The sequence below is a fragment of the Anas platyrhynchos genome, chromosome 2, assembly GCF_047663525.1.
Source record: "Anas platyrhynchos isolate ZD024472 breed Pekin duck chromosome 2, IASCAAS_PekinDuck_T2T, whole genome shotgun sequence".
Classification (NCBI taxonomy): Eukaryota; Metazoa; Chordata; class Aves; order Anseriformes; family Anatidae; genus Anas; species Anas platyrhynchos.
Window position 1 is genome coordinate 52,871,683 of NC_092588.1, and position 18,932 is coordinate 52,890,614.

General features: G+C 38.5%; 1 protein-coding gene across 6 annotated transcripts in view; it reads left to right on the plus strand.

Moving 5' to 3' along the window:
* The window catches only part of MYOM1 (myomesin 1), a 78,853-nt gene that overhangs the window by 33,905 nt on the left and 26,016 nt on the right, over positions 1 to 18,932 (plus strand). For 4 of the 6 annotated variants that reach the window (XM_027451992.3, XM_038174639.2, XM_038174640.2 and 1 more), the window contains exons 13-23: positions 639 to 695; positions 1,053 to 1,177; positions 2,667 to 2,850; positions 3,913 to 4,087; positions 5,885 to 6,006; positions 6,944 to 6,961; positions 8,881 to 9,077; positions 10,271 to 10,397; positions 11,137 to 11,321; positions 12,327 to 12,441; positions 17,792 to 17,948. In XM_027451992.3, coding sequence (XP_027307793.1) covers positions 639 to 695; positions 1,053 to 1,177; positions 2,667 to 2,850; positions 3,913 to 4,087; positions 5,885 to 6,006; positions 6,944 to 6,961; positions 8,881 to 9,077; positions 10,271 to 10,397; positions 11,137 to 11,321; positions 12,327 to 12,441; positions 17,792 to 17,948 — 1,462 coding nt within the window. The remainder of the gene's footprint in view (positions 1 to 638; positions 696 to 1,052; positions 1,178 to 2,666; positions 2,851 to 3,912; positions 4,088 to 5,884; positions 6,007 to 6,943; positions 6,962 to 8,880; positions 9,078 to 10,270; positions 10,398 to 11,136; positions 11,322 to 12,326; positions 12,442 to 17,791; positions 17,949 to 18,932) is intronic. The other 2 variants (XM_038174638.2, XM_013094729.5) reach the window with 1 other exon arrangement.

The window sequence follows — 18,932 nt, forward strand, 5'->3', positions numbered from 1 at the left end:
GCCAATGTAAGGTGAAGCACACGGAGGTGGAGAACAGCAGTTGCAAAAATTATCTCTGAAAATGCATTGACCTGGCTGACAGCATTGAGCTACATAGCTGTGATAATATGATAATGCAAAGGCACTGAGAGAGCCACCCAAAGCATATCAAGTTGGTGTGTTGAGTCAGGCTGAGTAATTTCTGTCTGTGACTATGACCCTTGTTCTGAAAGCTGGAAATGTGAGGGAAAGTGGGTTAAAAAGAGACGAAGAGCAGCCTTGCCTCTTCCTTTAATGAGTGAGCTTATAAACCAAATGAACAGAGTATGGAAAATGAAGTTAATTCTCTAAAAACAAGTGAGCTTAATACCTCTGAGTGAGCTAAATACCTCTGCTTGTCACTTAAGTGACTTCAGAGAAATTTCAGCAAGGAATATGTGCCTCTGTTGATTAATTTTTTCTTGATGTATTGATTACAGAACTGCTTTAAACTAGGTTTGAGTATCCTTACATGAGTAACAGTCACAGCAGTCACCAAGAACTGAGCTCATGTGAATCCTGCAAATGTTAGTTTTGAACCACAAAGGACTCAGTTTGCTCAATATTTCAAAAGTTCATGAAAGTTCTCATTTCCATCCTCTCTATGACATCTGTTTCAGGTCACCCTTCCGCTCCCTGGACAGGACAGATTATTGTCACTGAGGAAGAACCTGCAGGTAAACACAGCCCTTTTGCCTACAAAAGTCTGGCTGAGTAACTAGGAAAACTTCCATCGAGTTCAATGGACTTTGGCACACACCCAAAGTTCGTTGTTCTGAAGAGTCACTCAACCTTGAACAGCTCCGGCTTTAGGTTTCGTTATTCAGGACTTAATAAATAAACATGTTTAACATTAAAACAATGACATTTAAAACCAGTACATAGATTGCTTTAAATACTATGTTTTCTAAAAATATCAGGTGCCAAGATATGTTAATACCTGTCCTATACTTTAATCACAGCACTGATTCTGATACAAATATGAAGGAATTCATACTCATTTCCATTTCCTACTCTTCTCCCCTGTAATTCAGAGGGTGTTGTTCCTGGTCCACCTACAGACCTCCAAGTTATTGAAGCCACAAAGAACTATGTTGTGCTTAGCTGGAAACCTCCTGGACAGCGGGGCCATGAGGGTATCATGTACTTTGTGGAAAAGGTAAAACCGGAGAAAATCAGAATCATGTTGTGGCAATCTTTTTTAACGTTTTCTTTACCAGCTTTTCTGGAATTTTATTTCCACTTTCAAACTCAGGCTAGGACTAGATGTTTATTGACATAATTGTTGCTGTAGATTAAGATAAAGTAGGAGAAAAAAAAAGATGATACATGTAATTACAAAAATGGATGTAGAATGTGTCACACACTGTAATAGCCTTTCATGAACTGTGTCATTGACTGGCCATAGAGTAGATAGGCTGGCAAACCCACTCTATAATGAGAAAGCACAGGGCAAAATCAGAGCTGTATATATATCGTTCGTATAAAAGAAGCTTGTCTTGAGGGACAGACTGTTAACATTTTGGAGGGAGACATTCTGTGAGAGAGTTTCTTGGCATCAGCACTTTCTTCTCCAGCTGCCTTTTCATATTTATTTTCTTCGTTAGCTTTCCATTCGCTTCACCAACAAAGGTGACAATTTTTATTTTTCTAGAACAGAATCACTTTTAATTTCAATGTCCTGCTTTTCTGAGCTGTTTTTCACATGGCTGATAGCCTAGAAAGATCTTCACCACCGCCATTTTAATAGTATCTCATGGTTTCCACAAACTTTTTCATCTGTGCTTTTCCCTATCACTCTAGAGCTGTCATCATGGGAGATATAAATATCTTCCCATTATGTGTTTTTCATCTCTTATGAAATCTAGTCTAAATAAATGAGTTTCACTTAGCAACAGTCTCAGAGAGGATGAATATATGAATTTTGATTTTCCATATAAGAAAGCTTTTTGATAACCTATTGCTTGCTGAGTACCGAACATTAATGTCACGTATTGAGATAATGTTCTCCTGAGAATTTGAAATCCCTCAGAAACAGGACCTATTATTTGAAATTATCTTTAATGTAAGGCAAAAGTTGATTGTTAATATTAGCAGTATAAGTGACCATGGTATGTAGAGCTTCTAGCAGCAGAAATAAAAACAATTCACAAATAAAATGCACATGCTTTTATTTCGTATTTTCTCCTCTGGGAAATGGAAGTCAGATTAATTAATTCTGATTAATTCTGGAAGCCACCCAAAAACATCCTCAGGAGTGGCATAATGGCATCTAGAAGCAATGTGGTAATATTAGAGTTTTGTTCTCTGGATGATGTTGAATGACTACAGAACTTCTTTTGAGGGTGGTCTATAGGTTTAGGTATGGAACTGAATACAGTTGATAGCAACATCACTTCCTTGCTGTGGAGAAGTGTTTAGCTTTGATATATTACAAGCAGTAAGCTTGTATGTGTGACTTCTGGAGTAGGTGGACAGATTCATAAGCTTTGAAATACACCTTATTCTGTGGAATGGCCACAACCAGGAACATGACTCCTTGTTTTCCATGTTAGATGTGCATTTGATGGTCCATGTAGAAAGCCTTGTCAGGTTAGATTCTCATTGTTCAAAGAGTTCTGTTTCAAAAGTTGTTTCTGTGTTTGCAGTGCGTTGCTGGCACCGAGGAATGGCAAAGGGTGAACACTGAAATCCCTGTGAAGTCTCCTCGCTTTGCAGTTTTTGATTTGGCTGAAGGCAAATCCTACTGCTTCCGGGTTCGCTGTTGCAATTCAGCAGGAATTGGTGAGCCTTCAGAAGCAACTGAAGCCACTGTGGTAGATGACAAACTTGGTAAGTGTGTCGTCATAAGTATTAAGTTACCTTCATGATTCCTTTTCAGTTTATGATGTAATTGTTTTGCTTGAAGATAGCTGTCCAGCTGCTAAATCAAATATGAAGAGTAGTCAGTGATATATTCCCTTTAGTTAAGATAATTTTGGATTGTGTCTTTGAACCTCTAACATATAGTCAAATGGCAGATAGAAACCAAGGGAATTAAGCTGCAAATAATAATGCCAAGAACTGTAAAGATTCAAACAATGGAAGAAAATGAAAACTTAAGAAAGGACAAAACAGTTCTGTTTTACTTAGAGTCTTTATTGAAAATAAGCCCAGACATTAGCAGAGTTTAACCTTCCTTGTTTGCCAAATCAAACAAAAGTGAAGAATTTAATACTTCTGTGGATGCAGAAACTATTTCTACTGGAAGAAAATCCCAGATGTTCACCACAGTAAAGCCTTAGTAGAGTGTCTACTGGCTACATAGTAGCTTTGTCTATACCAACCTTTTTTTTTTTCAGAACAGCAATGCAGATTTGAGTCTCAGGTCATCTCTGTTTGCTTCATACTGCTCATCTCTGTTTACTCCATACTGGTTCAGCTCGCAGAACAGTTTGACACACGTGAACTACAATTCCTTAAGAAGAAGAGTAAAACAGCTCTCTTCAGAAACCACTTAGATGCATTTTGCTATTTAATAGGGGCATTGGTTTCTGACTCCTGTGGCCTGTACAGAATCCTTCAAAGTGCACCTGACACTTTTTCCTCTTTAGAAAGCTCCACATGACATTTCTGGTGCAGATGTTCAGCACAGAGAAATAACCTAAATATAATCTGAAGGAAATGCCCCAAACTGTATGCAATGGAGACATGAGGAATATCATCACCAAAATCTTGAACTGACTGATCCTGTCATGTCGTACAAAATTACTTGTTTGAGATCTCTGTGGATTTTAGAGGGGTTAAAAGAGCATTAGTTGTGTCAATACTATCAAGAATAGGATGTCACCCTTATTTTTTATTTGCTAAATTTGACTGGCTGGTCATTAATTTATTTCTGTTTCTCTCTCAAAGATATCCCCAAACCTCCTGGCCGTATTATGCCAACTAGGAATACAGACACATCCGTTGTTGTCACTTGGACCGAACCCCCAGATGCCAAGGAGCTGGTTGGGTACTACATTGAGTCAAGTGTGGTTGGGTCTGGTCATTGGGAACCATGCAACAACAACCCAGTGAAAGGCACGAGGTAATGGATTTGAAAGCATGGAAATTGTGGTCACCAGTTTTTGTTTGTTTGCTTGGTTTTGATTGATTGATTGATCGTGTTTATGTGATTCCCAGCCACCAAGAGAAACAGCTCACTAGTTCTAACTATTGTACAACCTATCGGCTTGATGAAAAACAGTACAGTGAGGAATGAGGGAACATACAAATATGGAAAACTAAACTGCATAATGTTTGGAAGAAAAGTCCTTCATTTGGAAGACTGCTGTAAACATTTATAGGACTGTATATCTAGCATGTCAGGAGGAAATGTGGATTATATCATGCTAACAATATTACTTTCTAACTACTCTTTCACTTGCAATTATCAAGATATTAATGAACACTCTTAAGCCGTGTGTGATAGTAAGATCTTAGAGGTCTTCTCCAACCTAAACAATTCTATGATTCGATGAATATTATGTGCTTTCACATAGTGTTTCATGCAAGTGTTGGTGAAGTTTTGTGCTACTTGCTTATTTCAGAATATAAAATTATTATTATATTATTTCAGAATAATATTATTATATTATTTCAGAATATAAAATGTGATCTTTATTCACCTTAGAAATAAAAATATTGTTTTGAATTACAGTATCTTGCTATGTAACTGCACTGTTTAAATTTCTACCACTGCATTTATATTCTACACAATATAATTTATGATACAGACAGGCGCAGGCTGTCTGTTAACTGTTGGTTTTCTGGCTGAGTCAATTTCAAAGCATTAAATGTGGCTCATAGATTGTTTGCCACAGTATATTTTGATGTTTTGAATTGTTTTCTTCACAAATCCAAGTGAAAGCAAATGCTTCGGAAAAGTCTAGTAGAATGGGTAGTGAAAATTCTATTCTGAAAATTTTGATTCAGGTTTTATTTGTCGCCCCATAGTAAAATTTTGATTTTTTGAATATATTTTATGTTTTCCACACTTTTTTTTTGCTGCTGGACATCATAGCATGATGTCAGCATTGTAAATGCAGAACATAAAATTATGAAGTAGGGCAAAATAAAAGGAATGTGAAGTAAAATACATTTAAAATACACGTGGAAAAATAAATGTATTTTTGGAGTAAAATATTGAAACTTCCAAAACACATTTTTTTCCAAATTAAACATTTTCTGTGTTGGGATTTTTTTTTTTTTTTCAGGGTGGGTGCCAGAGGAAAAAATGCATTTTTTCAATAAATAAAGCAGAAAAACTATTCTAATATAAGAGTTTGACTTAGATTATAGAACCAAAAAAATTGAATAAAAATTTGGGTACTTTTTTTAGCTCTTATACAATGCCCTATAATATCTGTGAATGCTAAAATTTTTCACTTCTGATTGGAAGTAAACGATGGGAACTTGTGATACAGCTGTCTTTTGCATATGTCATGAAGGTATCCCACATGCAAATATAAACTAAATCTTGTCTCTGAAGATTTTTGCATTGTTTCCATTAAGAAGTATGGATTTTATACATCATCAAAGGTAAGATAGGTAAGATAGGTAGGCCCTTTGGTAACAGAAGAACTTGTATAGTCTTAGGTGGGCAAGAGTATTGGTAAAAAGGGATATATCTAAAGATACATGAATTCAGACACTATCTTATTTGCGTGAATGAGGTGCTTAGATACATTCTGCATTCTCTGACCTTCACAGAAGTCTCTGGGTTCATGTTTTATCCTCAGTTTTCAGAAAGCAGAATAAATTTTACAGAAGAAATGCTTCCCCCTTCTCATTATTTTTTTTATATTATTTTCTTCATAATATTCCTTCATTGGTTTGTTTTTAGATTCATTTGCCATGGGCTCACCAATGGCGAGAAGTACATTTTCAGGGTCAGAGCTGTTAATGCAGCTGGACTCAGCGAATTTTCCCAGGATTCAGAGCCTATAGAGGTGCAAGCAGCGATTGGTAAGTTATTTCCCATTACTTTGTTCAATGGTAAATATATATATATATATAATATATATCTTAAAATAAAGATGTTCTTTATTTGTAATTGATTGTTTTGGTTTACATTGCTGTCCACAAATAATGCTTTCTCTATAGAGTCTATCTATTGCCTCACAGTCACACTTTCACTGTTACTGCACTCTTGTAGACAATTCACCTTCACCATTCAGCCTTCTCCAGCTGTTTCTTGTGAACCATTGTAGGAGAGCACTACTAAGTTCACTTCATAGCCATCCTGGAAAAAGGAATGTTGTTTGGACCCTCTAATGTGGTATTTATCACCTTTAATGCACACCATCTCATATACAGGCAGCTCCTAAGAAACATGCTTCCACACCTAAACCTAATAAATGTAGTATGCTTTTTGCAAGCCTTCTATAACCCTGTGTGTTCTCCCTTTGTTAATGAATTATTTCTGTTTGCCACTGCCTGAACTAATCCATAAGGATTAATGAGATCATTGTACTAGAACAAATTGTGTGTCTGCAACACACTCACTCTCATTTTTATTGAAATTGCATAACTCTCAGTCATAGAGCAGAGAGATGTGGCCTCAGGCAATTTTGTGAGATCATGTTAAAAGGATCAAAATATGAGTTGGAAGATCTAATACTAAAATAATTATAGCAAGTGAAGATTACCATTAACGTTTCATTTTTCTTCTGCTCTGAAAATTAGACATTATTAAAAGAACATAATTTGTGAGGAGGTTGAGAGGTATTCTATGCATTTCAAATTTCTGTGAGTCTGTGCTTAGCTTTTTGTCCATAAAAACTGTGATTTGTCATATTTTGGCTGTATTGTTCAGTTTGCATTTCTTCACTCTGTTGAGTAAATGAAGAAAAAATAATGTACTCTAATTAAAAATGTCTTTGCTGTTTTCTGGTGATTATAGGGGGAGGACTGCTTCATGGTGTGTGTCCTGAACTGAGTGGTAAAGCTGGCGGACTAACAGACTGCACTACCAGCTGGGAAGGCATGCATGAGTCCTCCCAGCCTATATTTGACACAGATGCTTTGCTAAAATGCAATGCTAAATTTAATAGAGACCCGCTACCCAGTAGCTCTGACAAACTGGGCAGTACAGGAGGCAATAACATGAGAGAAATGGTTAAGGACGCTGTCACATCTGCTCCACAAAAAGTTGCTGCTGAGCAGGCAAGTAAGTCTCAACCCGGGGATCCTTTGACACTGGAAAAAGTGACAAAGAAGAAAGATGTAGGTGAGAGTTAATAAATAAATAGCTTTCACAGCTCTGGTTCATCCACTTTGGATGGGTGCAACCTGTGCTCATCCACGCTGCAAGTGAACGTTCTCTCCAGTGATGCATCTTCCAGCAGACCTATTAATTATGTGCTTGACTCTCTGTTAAGGTCATTATGCATGTGATGTTATCAGAGACCGCTTCGCAAACTTAGGAGCTATTGAAAATGAAACATATACACCCATTTACTAATTTAATAGCTCATCTGAGTACATATTAATGTATCCAATACTGTATGACTTCCATATCACATCCGTAATTTGTTCTCTGTTAGGAGTCTTCTTACCTAGTCTCTTGGTTATGTGTGTGTGAAGGAAACAAAATCTGGTTATGATGGTAAGCATGAAAATCTATGTTGTGTTAAGATACATGAAGATCCTTTGTGAATTTATGCCTAAGCTACAGCTTATCCTCTGAGATGCAGTGCTAATGAATGTTGTGTTCTATCTCTGACTGATGATAATACATAATGAGGGATACCTATTAAGTCGAAGACACATGGACAAAATCACATTTTATGTTGTCAACGCTTAAACACCCATCATGCCTAAGAAATACGGAGCTTGAATTTCATTTAAGTCCTGGTACCTGGCCAGCGAACTAATTTAGTTCACCTCCCATGCCATGGGAGATTTATGAAGTGAGATCCAAAAAGCTTGTAGCCAACAAACTACAGGCACCTGGGGCTAGCTGACTCCATGATAAAACTCCAAAGACAAAGGGAAATATATATGATGAAGGATTTCCATCAAAATTAGAACTTGAAGGTCACAAACAGTGCTCTTAACTGGTACATGATATACTGAGTGTGGGCAAATATTACCCCAATAGATATAGAGAAAGCATTAGAAGAAAATGGATTGGGATGAAGTTAATGATTTCTGTCTTTTTGAAAAGTATTTATAAAAAAAAAAAAGAGGATAATGCTGCAAATTTTCTAAAGTAAGTTCCAGTAACAGACATGTTTCATTTCTGGTCAGTCTACAGTGCCTGTGATCATGCTTCCTTCCATTAAGGTAAGATGATGTGAAGGGTGCAATGATAAAATTTGCACAGTGTGTAAATTTAATAATAAAAATAAAACACAGATAAGCTACATTCTGTGAAGGGAAGAATGTGAGCCTATTAAACAAATGAGCTACAATAAATATTATGTGTGTGAAAAAAAGGTTCACTTTCAGCAAAAGAAAACAAATCATTGCATCTCCAACTTTTAACTTTTCTTGTAATGTTAGTTTTAGTTCCTCATTTTTCACGGTTTTAAAGCAATTCCTCATCACTTACATCAGAGCTGCAATTGCAACACATTCTTTCACTATGTCTCAGCTTGCTTCTCAAAAAACAAATGATTTTGAAAATTAATTCCTATGCAGTTTGGATGTTTACATTTGGTTTATGGAAGCTTTTATTCTGCATTTCTCATTCCAGTGAAGCCCCCTCCCCCCAGCTAAGCAAATTTTCTCCTAACCTGGAAATGCACGATGGGGGCCACCTGAATATGGTAACCAAACACCTGTCCGCCTATTGAAACATTACTTCCTACTTATGTGTTGTTCATGTTAAAACAGCTGCTCCATCTCCACCTTATGACATCACGGTACTTGAGAGTGTTCGTGACTCGATGGCACTAGGATGGAAACAACCCAAAGTCACCGGGGGAACTGAAATTACCGGCTACTACGTGAACTATCGTGAAGTGATTGGTGGAGTCCCTGGGAAATGGATGGAGGCCAACATTAAGGCCATCAGTGAGAGGGCATACAGGGTAAGAGGTCAACTTCTGCTCTTGCTGGGGGTGCAAACAATATTTCCAAAAGACATCTTAAAGATTAAGATGAATTATGATTCAGTGCGCAGATTGCTGTTCAGAGGCTTTTACATCCATGGCACATGTTTCTGTTGTGTCTTCTCATGCAAACATACCTTAAGTATATTAAGAATCACATTAAATTATTTGTTTTATTTCCTTTAGGGTTTTTAAGAGTCTTTGCTTGAAAGGTGTTACACAAATAATGGACATTATTACACTAGTAATGGTGACCTCAGAAAACTAACAGATGGTATTAAAGCAGTGGTTTTATGTAGGATAGTTAATGTGTTACGGAAACTGTAGCTTCTTGTACTACAGAAATTCCATAGTGCAGTGAAATACTCTTATCATTCTACTAACTTTCTTGTTAGTGTTTGTTCAAGGTGATAAAAATTGTCTGTTCACAGAAGTTTTATGTATACGTTTAGTGCGATGTCCACATTGTTAACCTTATTGCATTAATCCTCTTGTTTAATAAGTAATTCAGTAAAGAATAGAGAAGCATATGGATGATAAAATTTAATTAATTTTGTTAAACTTCTCAGCAAAATTATTTGCAAACTTATCTGTTATTCTGGCACAGAATTCATCTGTGAATTCATTCCTCTGGACATAGCCTAAATTTTTGTTAGTCAGGCCCTCACAACAACTGGCATTCCTAGTGGGCTTGGTGGACCTACCCCAGTGCTTAGTGGTGGTGGAACTAGTTGGCTTTTGTGATTAGTTTTTGACCCAGTTTAGAGGTACATTGCTAGCTACAACCTAGCTGAGCTGCTTTACAATTGTAAAGTAATGCCGGGACTGGGTTTCACCCTGCTGCAAGGACAACTCTTGCCTGAAGTGAACTTGCTCTGTATCACGAGACATATCAGTATACCTGTTGAGCAGTACCCTGCTCCCTCCCTGACAACCAAAATGTCTTCAATAGGAACAGGGTTTTAGAGTTTGAGCATGCTAAGAACACTCATGTATGCTCTACCACTGAAAAAGGAAAGGCAGGAGAGTTATCCCCTTAATGTATGATGTCAATAAAGCTTTCATCTCTTTGGGCACTTAAAAGCATGCTCGTGCACTGAATAATTGTCATTGTGACTTTCTCCTAAAACCTTAACCCAAAGTTAATAAGTACCATTTTATTGGTTCTGCAGATACAAAACCTGAAGGAAAACATGGTGTACCAGTTCCAGGTGGCTGCAGCAAACCTGGCTGGGGTCGGGACACCCTCCCTACCCAGCCAGCCCTTCAAATGTGAAGAATGGACCATTGCTGTACCTGGTAGGATCCTGAGTGGGATGCTGAGGTTACTGCTGACCACAAGGTGCTCTTGGACAACTAAACTAAATTGTCAATGTCCTCAGTTCCAGGGGAGCCAATGGGCTCTGAAGTTCATACCCAGGCCTTAATCTCCATCACTTTGTTTTGATGCACTGATGCATTAAGCAATCCCCATGTAACAAGTAACAATTTACAAGCAGCTTGTATTTTCTTTATCTTTCCTGTTTGGTTTCTCTACTGTGTCTTCCACTGTGCTTCCTGGTTTAAATGGTAGACATAAGCACCTGTCTAAGGGACAAGGCAAAGAAGAATGAAGTCCTGTAGCCTGTGTGTAAACATATCGCCTCAAGGCCAGATCTCTAACCTTTTAACACCCATTGAAATTAATGAAAACAATCTCCATTGATATCAGTGGACTTTAGAACAGTCCTTGAAGCAGCATGTCAGCTTAATAATTAACTTATTTCCCCGAGTTTGGAGATTATTTGTCATTTTTGTTTGTTCATGGATATTTGATCAAGATACCGAATCTCAAAAATTTGGATTGTTTTTGGAGCTAGTCTTTTTATTAGGTATAGGTCATTCATATCTGGTCTAGATCTGACAATGGAACTGCACCTGTTGTGTCAGGTCTGGGAGTGCAATGTGGTGTCTGGTTTTGTTTTTTGAAGATTTATGCATTAGTCCCTTTGGGCTTTCTTTTGATACCACACCTCCAATTTTCACTCTTACCTTTCAGGGCCACCTCATGATGTCACATATACAGAAGTCAGGAAGGATTCTTTGGTTTTATTGTGGAAAGAGCCAGTTTATACTGGTCGTAGTCCTATAGCTGGTTATTACATTGACATGAAGGAAACTGAAGCAAAGGAGGAACATTGGAGAAGTGTCAATGAGAAGCCACTTCAAAAGAAATTCTTGAAGGTAAAAGAGTTTAAGATTCAAATACAAGTATAACATGAAGAAATTTTGAAGAATTCATTCATAGATAGTATCATCTTTCATGGTTCCATTTAATGAAACACTAGGATACGCATGTATAATTAATGTGTAGTCATACATGGCAGTGACTTGCAAGAGGATATGGTATGAGAAGCCTAAAAGCAAAAGGAAACAGTCCTAAAACTACTTATCATTCTTATAACACAGGAGACTTCCCTAGCATTTGCTTGCCTAAAGGGTAAGGTAGGCATCACTACACAGAACAGATGATGTGAAAACAGATTTTGTGATAATGTGGTAGGTGATTTTTTCCAACACAAAGTACCCTCTCTACACATTTCATGGCAAGTAAAGCCCAAGCTTTTTCCACTATACCATTTTGAGGAATGACTTTTAAATAAGTGATCAGCTGTACCTCAATTCCAGAGATATATCTGAAGTGGCTTCACTACTTTTGTGCTTTTCAGAACATTTGGGAAATATTACCTGTTTTAAAGGAGCATTTGCACGTGTTAGAATATTATTAAGATTGCTCAAGTCACTACAAGGCGTAGAAGCATAGGGTTAAGTGCCTTTCTCGTTCTAGATGGGTGTGACTGGGATATTTTGCCCTGATAATTTTGTTTTTAAGAGCCAGAATTTACCTGCAGTAAGACTGTCCTGTTCCAGAGGTCAACGGATATGAGTTAAAAACATCCTGTTCCAATAATAATACAACAATGCTCCTTTTATAAATAAATCAATGACAGTTATGACACTGGCTAAAATGTTAGCTATGCATACAAGGAAAGAGCAAAACAAACAGATTAGTCATGTCACTCAAACTGAGAAAAAAAATGAGGAAGAAATATCTGTCAACTAGAAAAGGAGCAAAACAAAAAAGAAAGGAAATATAATCGTCAAGCATCAAGACTAGAACTGTAAGAAATGTGAAATGGAAATCAGTATTTTGTAATAAATCATGCACGTATTGTTTGCTTCCTGCAGATAGGTGGCCTAACAGAAGGTGTGAGCTATGTGTTCCGTGTGCGGGCGACAAACCAGGCCGGGGTTGGGAAACCATCGAATACCACTGATCCTGTTGTAGCTGAGACACGACCAGGTTTGTTAGAAATGCTTCCTCTTTTTTGTTTTGTTTAAAGAGGTTCCTGTTTGTGGTATGTTTGCACACAGGCTGTATGCAAACAATCTGACCCCCCTCAAGTCAAACATTTTTACTACGCAGGAAACAAGTTGAGGGTCATAACTTACTTTTTTGTTTTTCAGATGTATTTTAAGGTCAGAACAGATTTCCTTACCATAACTACCTGTTCAGGAATATAGAAATACAATAAAGTTGTAATACTTGTATGTAGCAAAAAAAAAAGATGCACTAAAATCAGCCCAACCAAAAAATTGTGCAGGTGTAGGTTTTGCCCTTCCTATCATAAACCAGTTATTTATCTCTCTCTTTTCTGTAATTTATGCAATGTGCCTGAGGAAAGGGTAAAAGAAATTACTATTTTCCCTTGGCATTTAAAGTAAAGGTTTTAAAAATTTAGTCAAGCCATTTTGGAGATCATCTTCAGGATGAATTCAAGTGCAACTGTTCACTGGAGTTATCCTTGATACCTGGCACGAGCACATCTATAATGCCAGAAGAAAAACAGGAACTGGTACAGAGACAGAATCTCTGTACCTGGAACTTCAGAAACCCCCTGAACTTTATTACAATAGATAGGTATCATGGGTGACTTGGGTGACCAGCTTTTTGTCACCATTCCCTAAGAGGAAACAGAAGCATGGGTATGTGTCTCTGAGAGCCTTCCTTTCTTTGTCCTTGTTTGTGGTCAGAAGGTTACCGAGTAACAGATTTTTGTCTCCTCATAAGAGATGGAACTTCAGATACAAAACTAAAAATAAACAAAACCCTAGAGAAAGCTAATTTTAAAGCTCTCTGGCCTACTCATCCATAGACTGTGTTAGAAGTGGAGGGGCTGGACCCACCATACCCCTATTTTTCCTCAGACAAGTTCCTTTCCTCTGCTGGGAGATTCCCATGCCTCATCCCACCTGGGAAGGTTTCTCAGAGACCTAAGGGCACAGGAAAGGAGTAAGGGGTGTGCAGGGACACTGACGGCTGGCACAAGCCAAGGAGGTGATGATCTGGGCAGGCCTATACCTGAGCCCTGGCTGTCGTGTTGGACTCCCAGTGAGTCAATAAAGCCTGAAAAAGGAGGTTTGAATCTGGGGGTATAAAAGAACTGGAAAACTTGGAATGGGGAAACTGGAGAGACTTAGTGAAGCTGGGGTGGGAAGAAGGGGCTGGAAGTAGTGGATGGCAGGTTGAGAGGGGGCAAGATTGTGGTATGGAGACTAAAGAGGATACACCATGTGGGCAAAAAGGGCTTGAGGCATGAGAGCAAGGCATGAGCTGTGAAAGGATTAAGAACACTTAGCTGAGAATAGGTTTGGGCTAGACTAGGAGGCAGGTGTGGTTGTAGTGGAGATGTGGATTGCTCTCTGATGAGAAGATCAGCAGCCTTAAAATGGTCACAGATTGAAGCAGGAGGATTATGGAGCTGGGAGCCCTAAGGACTGGAGGCTTGGGAAGTAGAGGCCGTAAGGATCTTTGGGAGGAATAACGGCAAAATCTGGAGTCTGGTAACTCTGTGGTGCTCTGCTGTAATGGATGAGATGAAAGAGGGCACCACAGGGTAACTCTTACCATATTGACAGCAATATCTGAAATAACAGGACATGCAGGATTGTTAGTCCCTCTGCTCATCTGCCATACATCCCTTGACTTCATCTCTCACAGCTGTTGCATCTTCTTTTCTCTTTCAAAAAAACAGTAACCCTAATTTTAGATCTACAAACCACTGAAGCACTAGGCTTATTTCCATCACCTGCAAGTGGAGCAAGGCAAGGCTAAGGAGCTTGTTCTTGAAAACAGCTTAGATACTGCAACAACAACCACTCTTAAAACAAAAATCAAGCCAATATTAGTATTAAAATTTTGGTTTTATTAATATATTTTCCTTCAAGGTTAATATCTGTCAGATTTTTGATAAAAACTTGTTATGATAATAACCTTCAAGTGTACTAAGTAAAGGATTGGTCATGCCATTAGAATTCCAAAAATACAAGAAAGTAAACTCTTGCAAAGATGATAATCTGGAAAAAAAAAGAAAAAGAAAAAAAAAAAAAAAGCACAGCAATTTTGACATTCTTTATACATTTACTTATACAAATCTGGTTGACCCATATTTTGAGCTGAGGTCTGCAGATACAGTATTCACCAAACTAAGCTTCTTAAAAGTGTTAGGAAGGAACAAAAGGCTTATTAAAAAAACATTTCAGAAAGCAGTCACTTGGGTAGGCTTTCAGCTTTCTCACTCAAACCTCACAAATCTCAAGAACAATCACACCATTTAAAAAAAACTGCCACAAATCATTTGGTGTTGCCCAATGAATGCTGCTTTTATTAACATCTTAGATGGAGACAAAATATTGTAAGGTCTCTGTAGACAATTCCTGCTGGAATGTGGCTGGAATGTTGCTTTTGGCAAATGTCTAAAATCACCAGGAGACTGAGCTGTCCAACCAAAGAATGTAAGTACATAACATCCTGAATGAAAATATTTGTTTTAATATGAGTGGTAGCAGTTTTATTTAGTCGGTAACATATGTTAATATAATGTTGCAATAGTTTGCATCCACCTTCTGTTTGAAAACCATATTCAATTTTTACTGTTATCTCTTAAAACTAAATGAAAAGCCCATACACATTAAAATAAATAAATAAATAAAAATCCAGGCTAGTTTTGAGCTGTAACTTTGTCTTCAGGCAGAATCACTTTGGTGTGTATGGATCTCACAGGAGGCAGGGGAAGTCCAAGAGCAGACTGCAGCTCTTCCCTATTACTTCCCAGGTTTGCCCTTAGTCCTTGTGCACTTTGGTGCAAAGTGAAATTAGCTTCTGATCCTGCATCAGGCGCTTCAGGAGGGCTTGGCACAGGAATATTATCTGCCCTGGGGGTCAGACTATGGGGTCTGACCTTCACCCTCACCTGAAGAGCTTTACTGAGGGATTTTGTGAAAGGAGCCTTTTTACAGGAGGGTTCCTGTACATTTTTGTGAATCCTTGGCTATAAGACCATGCACTTGAGGGTTGTTTCTGCCAGAGCAACCTGCTCTCAGTTACATCTGCGAGGCTCACCTTGTGAGGCCACTCTCACAACAGAATCAGGAACACACTAAGATGGTGTAAAATAAGTTATCTGCTTTTCTTACACTACCTTAGATGCTGCTACGACTGAAGCCACAGCAGACCTCAAAATTTAACCCTATGGCTGCCACAGCCTGCATCAACCGTTTCACTTTAATCACACACCCATTTATCCATCAAAATCCCTTCAGCTACCCAATAGCCAATGCCCATCTTGAGAAGAGAGGCTTTGGGCAGTGTGTTTTGAAAGTTTTAAGGCCGCATCTCAGAAATTAATGAAAAAATGTCCCATTCAAATTTTTTTTTTTTTTTTTTTGTAGACAAGATGATGCCAGTAACTCTAGAGTTTTGAAGCTGTCTGCTTTATCTTAATGTTATCTCTTTCCTTTCAGTGCAGTGAAACCCTGGAGATAATCAGTATTTGTTCTGACATCTAAGTATTTTATTTCTTATGATAACTTTATGAGTGACTTTGGATGCCCTGTAGAAACCACCAAGCTATCTAGAGAAGGCAAATTAGACTGCTACTGTTATGGCAACCTCTTCAGTTTCACATTGTAGGACAGGTGGAGCCCTCTGCTCAGTAATTTAAAAATGTTTTTTTGTCTTACTTCCACATAAATATTAGAAGTAAAAACCATCATCACTTCTGGAGATACATGCTATGCATTGTTATCATAATGTCAGTGTTTTAAAACAAATATAACAGATGTTGTTCTCCGTAGGGAACTTCTGGCTGTGATTCTTTGCACATTGCATAAGCTGCCATCCAAAGATTCACGTGCTAATGATCTACAGGAAACTAAATACTAATGAAATATAAAGTGATGAATTTGCATATAATAAATTACATTATAACATTCTTGAAAAATGTGCATCTGCCTAGAAAAATACTTGTAGACCAAATCACCTGTTGGTACTCATTGTGCTTCATTCCTGTGAGGGCTAGTAAATAATAGGACCAAAACAGGAATATTAATCTAATCTTTCATTAAACAGTTATGGCAAATTATAAAGAATAAGAAGGCTGCACGTACACCTATTGTCATTACAGGAGCTACTCACAGTGCTGGAACAGGACACATATATAATACTAGGGTGACGAAACACAGAAATCTCCTTGCATACTTGAGGCTCATTAAGAATTATGATGAAAACAAAGCTCTTAATTTCAATGTCAGGAATAGGGCTCTTGTCTTAAAGATACAATATGTTGTGGAGAAAGCATGTCATTAGCATTCTGGGCAGCCTGAAATTGCCTTAGACTGAGTAATACACCACGAGTGCCCCATTCAGATGTAAGACCAAGCTCGGAGCTGTTCAGAGGAGGAAGCTGGATGTCCTCCAGCACATCTCAGCTCTCTGTGGTATTCTCAGACAAGCTGTTGAAATGAAATTTAACGCCACAGATGACGAGATGCCCAGATGAAATTCCCTCGGCTTCACCAGTGCGCAAGGGAGCAGGCAGGAGGTACATTTAGGTTCCTGACCTGGGCCTCACTCTCAGGGCCCTGTAAGGACAAATTGGGTCACCTTATTCAGCTCAAGGAGGTACTGGCAAAACAGGGTGGGCGACTTAGCCGCTAATTGCAAATATTCACTCCCTTTGTGGGCCCAGGATTAATGCTGCAGACGGTGGCAGGGCCAGATGCCAAGCATAGCAATTAAACCAACCTCCTGGAGTGAACCCAGAGTCCCTGAAAATGTGCCTCGGTTGCACAAATGAGCACTGCTTGGGCGGCTCGGTTGTTTCCTCTTTTGCCTCCTGCACCTTTTGAAACATCTGCATTTGTACCCAGTATTCCCTTCAGAGCTCTTATTTGACTAGGGAATGAGAAATTCATACTACATAATGAAAGCACTGACTACCCCTAAGCTGGAAAAATATTGCTATTTAATATTTCAAGCATTTAGTGGATTTAGGGACTTGCTTCCTCTCCCTCTTCTCCCCCCACCCCCTTAGGTTTTTCCAGAGCAAATATCATAAATCTCATGTGTGCTTAGGCATGTTCACATAAATCAATTGATTTATGATGCTCTTTAATCTGTTCCTTAATTTTACGGCCTAGAATGACAATTCTAATCATGAATCAAGGACTGAGGATGCCAATGTTTTCAGTGATTTATGTGCCACTTGAGAAAATGGCAAGGATCTTCTTAATCCACACTATGAATCATACCTATATACATTTGTTTGCTGGTATCTCTAAGAAAGTGGGATTGTCTTGTTCTGATCTTTCAGGAACTAAGGAAGTGGTGGTCGATGTGGATGACAATGGAGTAATTTCCTTGAACTTTGAATGTGATCAGATGTCTCCAAACTCTAAGTTTGTTTGGTCCAAGAATTATGAACCAATTGAGGATGACTCTCGACTGGCCATTGATACCAAAGGCGGAAAGTAAGAGCCCTCAGCAGTAACAGTCATCCCATGTTTGATAAACCTAGACTGGCCACAGAAATTGATCCTTTCCAGATGTATGATCTCAGTAAGAATTGCATCTGCCTTTGTTACCAAAAGGCTCTGGATGAGTATTTTGTTTGCCAACAAGTCCCTGTGCAGACCATTGGGAAATTGTAGTTTGCACAGGATGAGTCAGGCCTCCTGATTAAGCAATTAAGTTACATTCAGGCATAGGGTGAGAAAATTGGTGCTCTGTCCTCTTATAACCTGCCAATCAGGACAGGTGATTATTATTCCTGTTGCTGTCATTGTAAAAGTCCAAAAGCTAAAATTGTCTGCTTGCAAAATGCTTTTACCATGTAACACTGTCACAATCTTCTGAGAAGGCCTCTGGTTTGATCATGTCACCATAGCCTGATCTGTTAACTTCCACAATGCTCCAGGAGCCTAATATGTTTCTTCAGGCATTTTTCAGAAAGGAAGAAATAACAAATGCACAGGTGGAGCCTATGAAGCTATGTGCTCTTACAGCTATAGAAACCATATGGGAAGAAAGGGTGGCTCATACCACTCTTGGTATTGCATATGAAAATTGAATCAACCTGCACTTACAGTATCCTTTCACACTCTTTGAAGACCTGACAAATGCATTTAAGCATGTGTGAGCTAGTTTTGGCTAGCTCCAGTACTGTTGGCACTACCTGAGAGCTTAGGCAGCTTCCTGGAGAGGTTGTGCAGGTTGTACAGAGGTTGTGCAGCAGAGGCAATTGGTCAACTTTTACTCTTGTGGTCTCATGGATGCTCCTGGATCTCCCTTCATTCTTTGCTCTAGTAACTGAATCCTCTTAGTCCCGTTGTACTGGCTGTGCCGTCTCCACTTGTACCACACGTGACAGGGCTCACCCTGGTTAATATTGGTCAGGACACCTGTATTTGCCTTTTAGTCATAGCAAAAGCTGAAAAAAGAATTATTTTTATCTG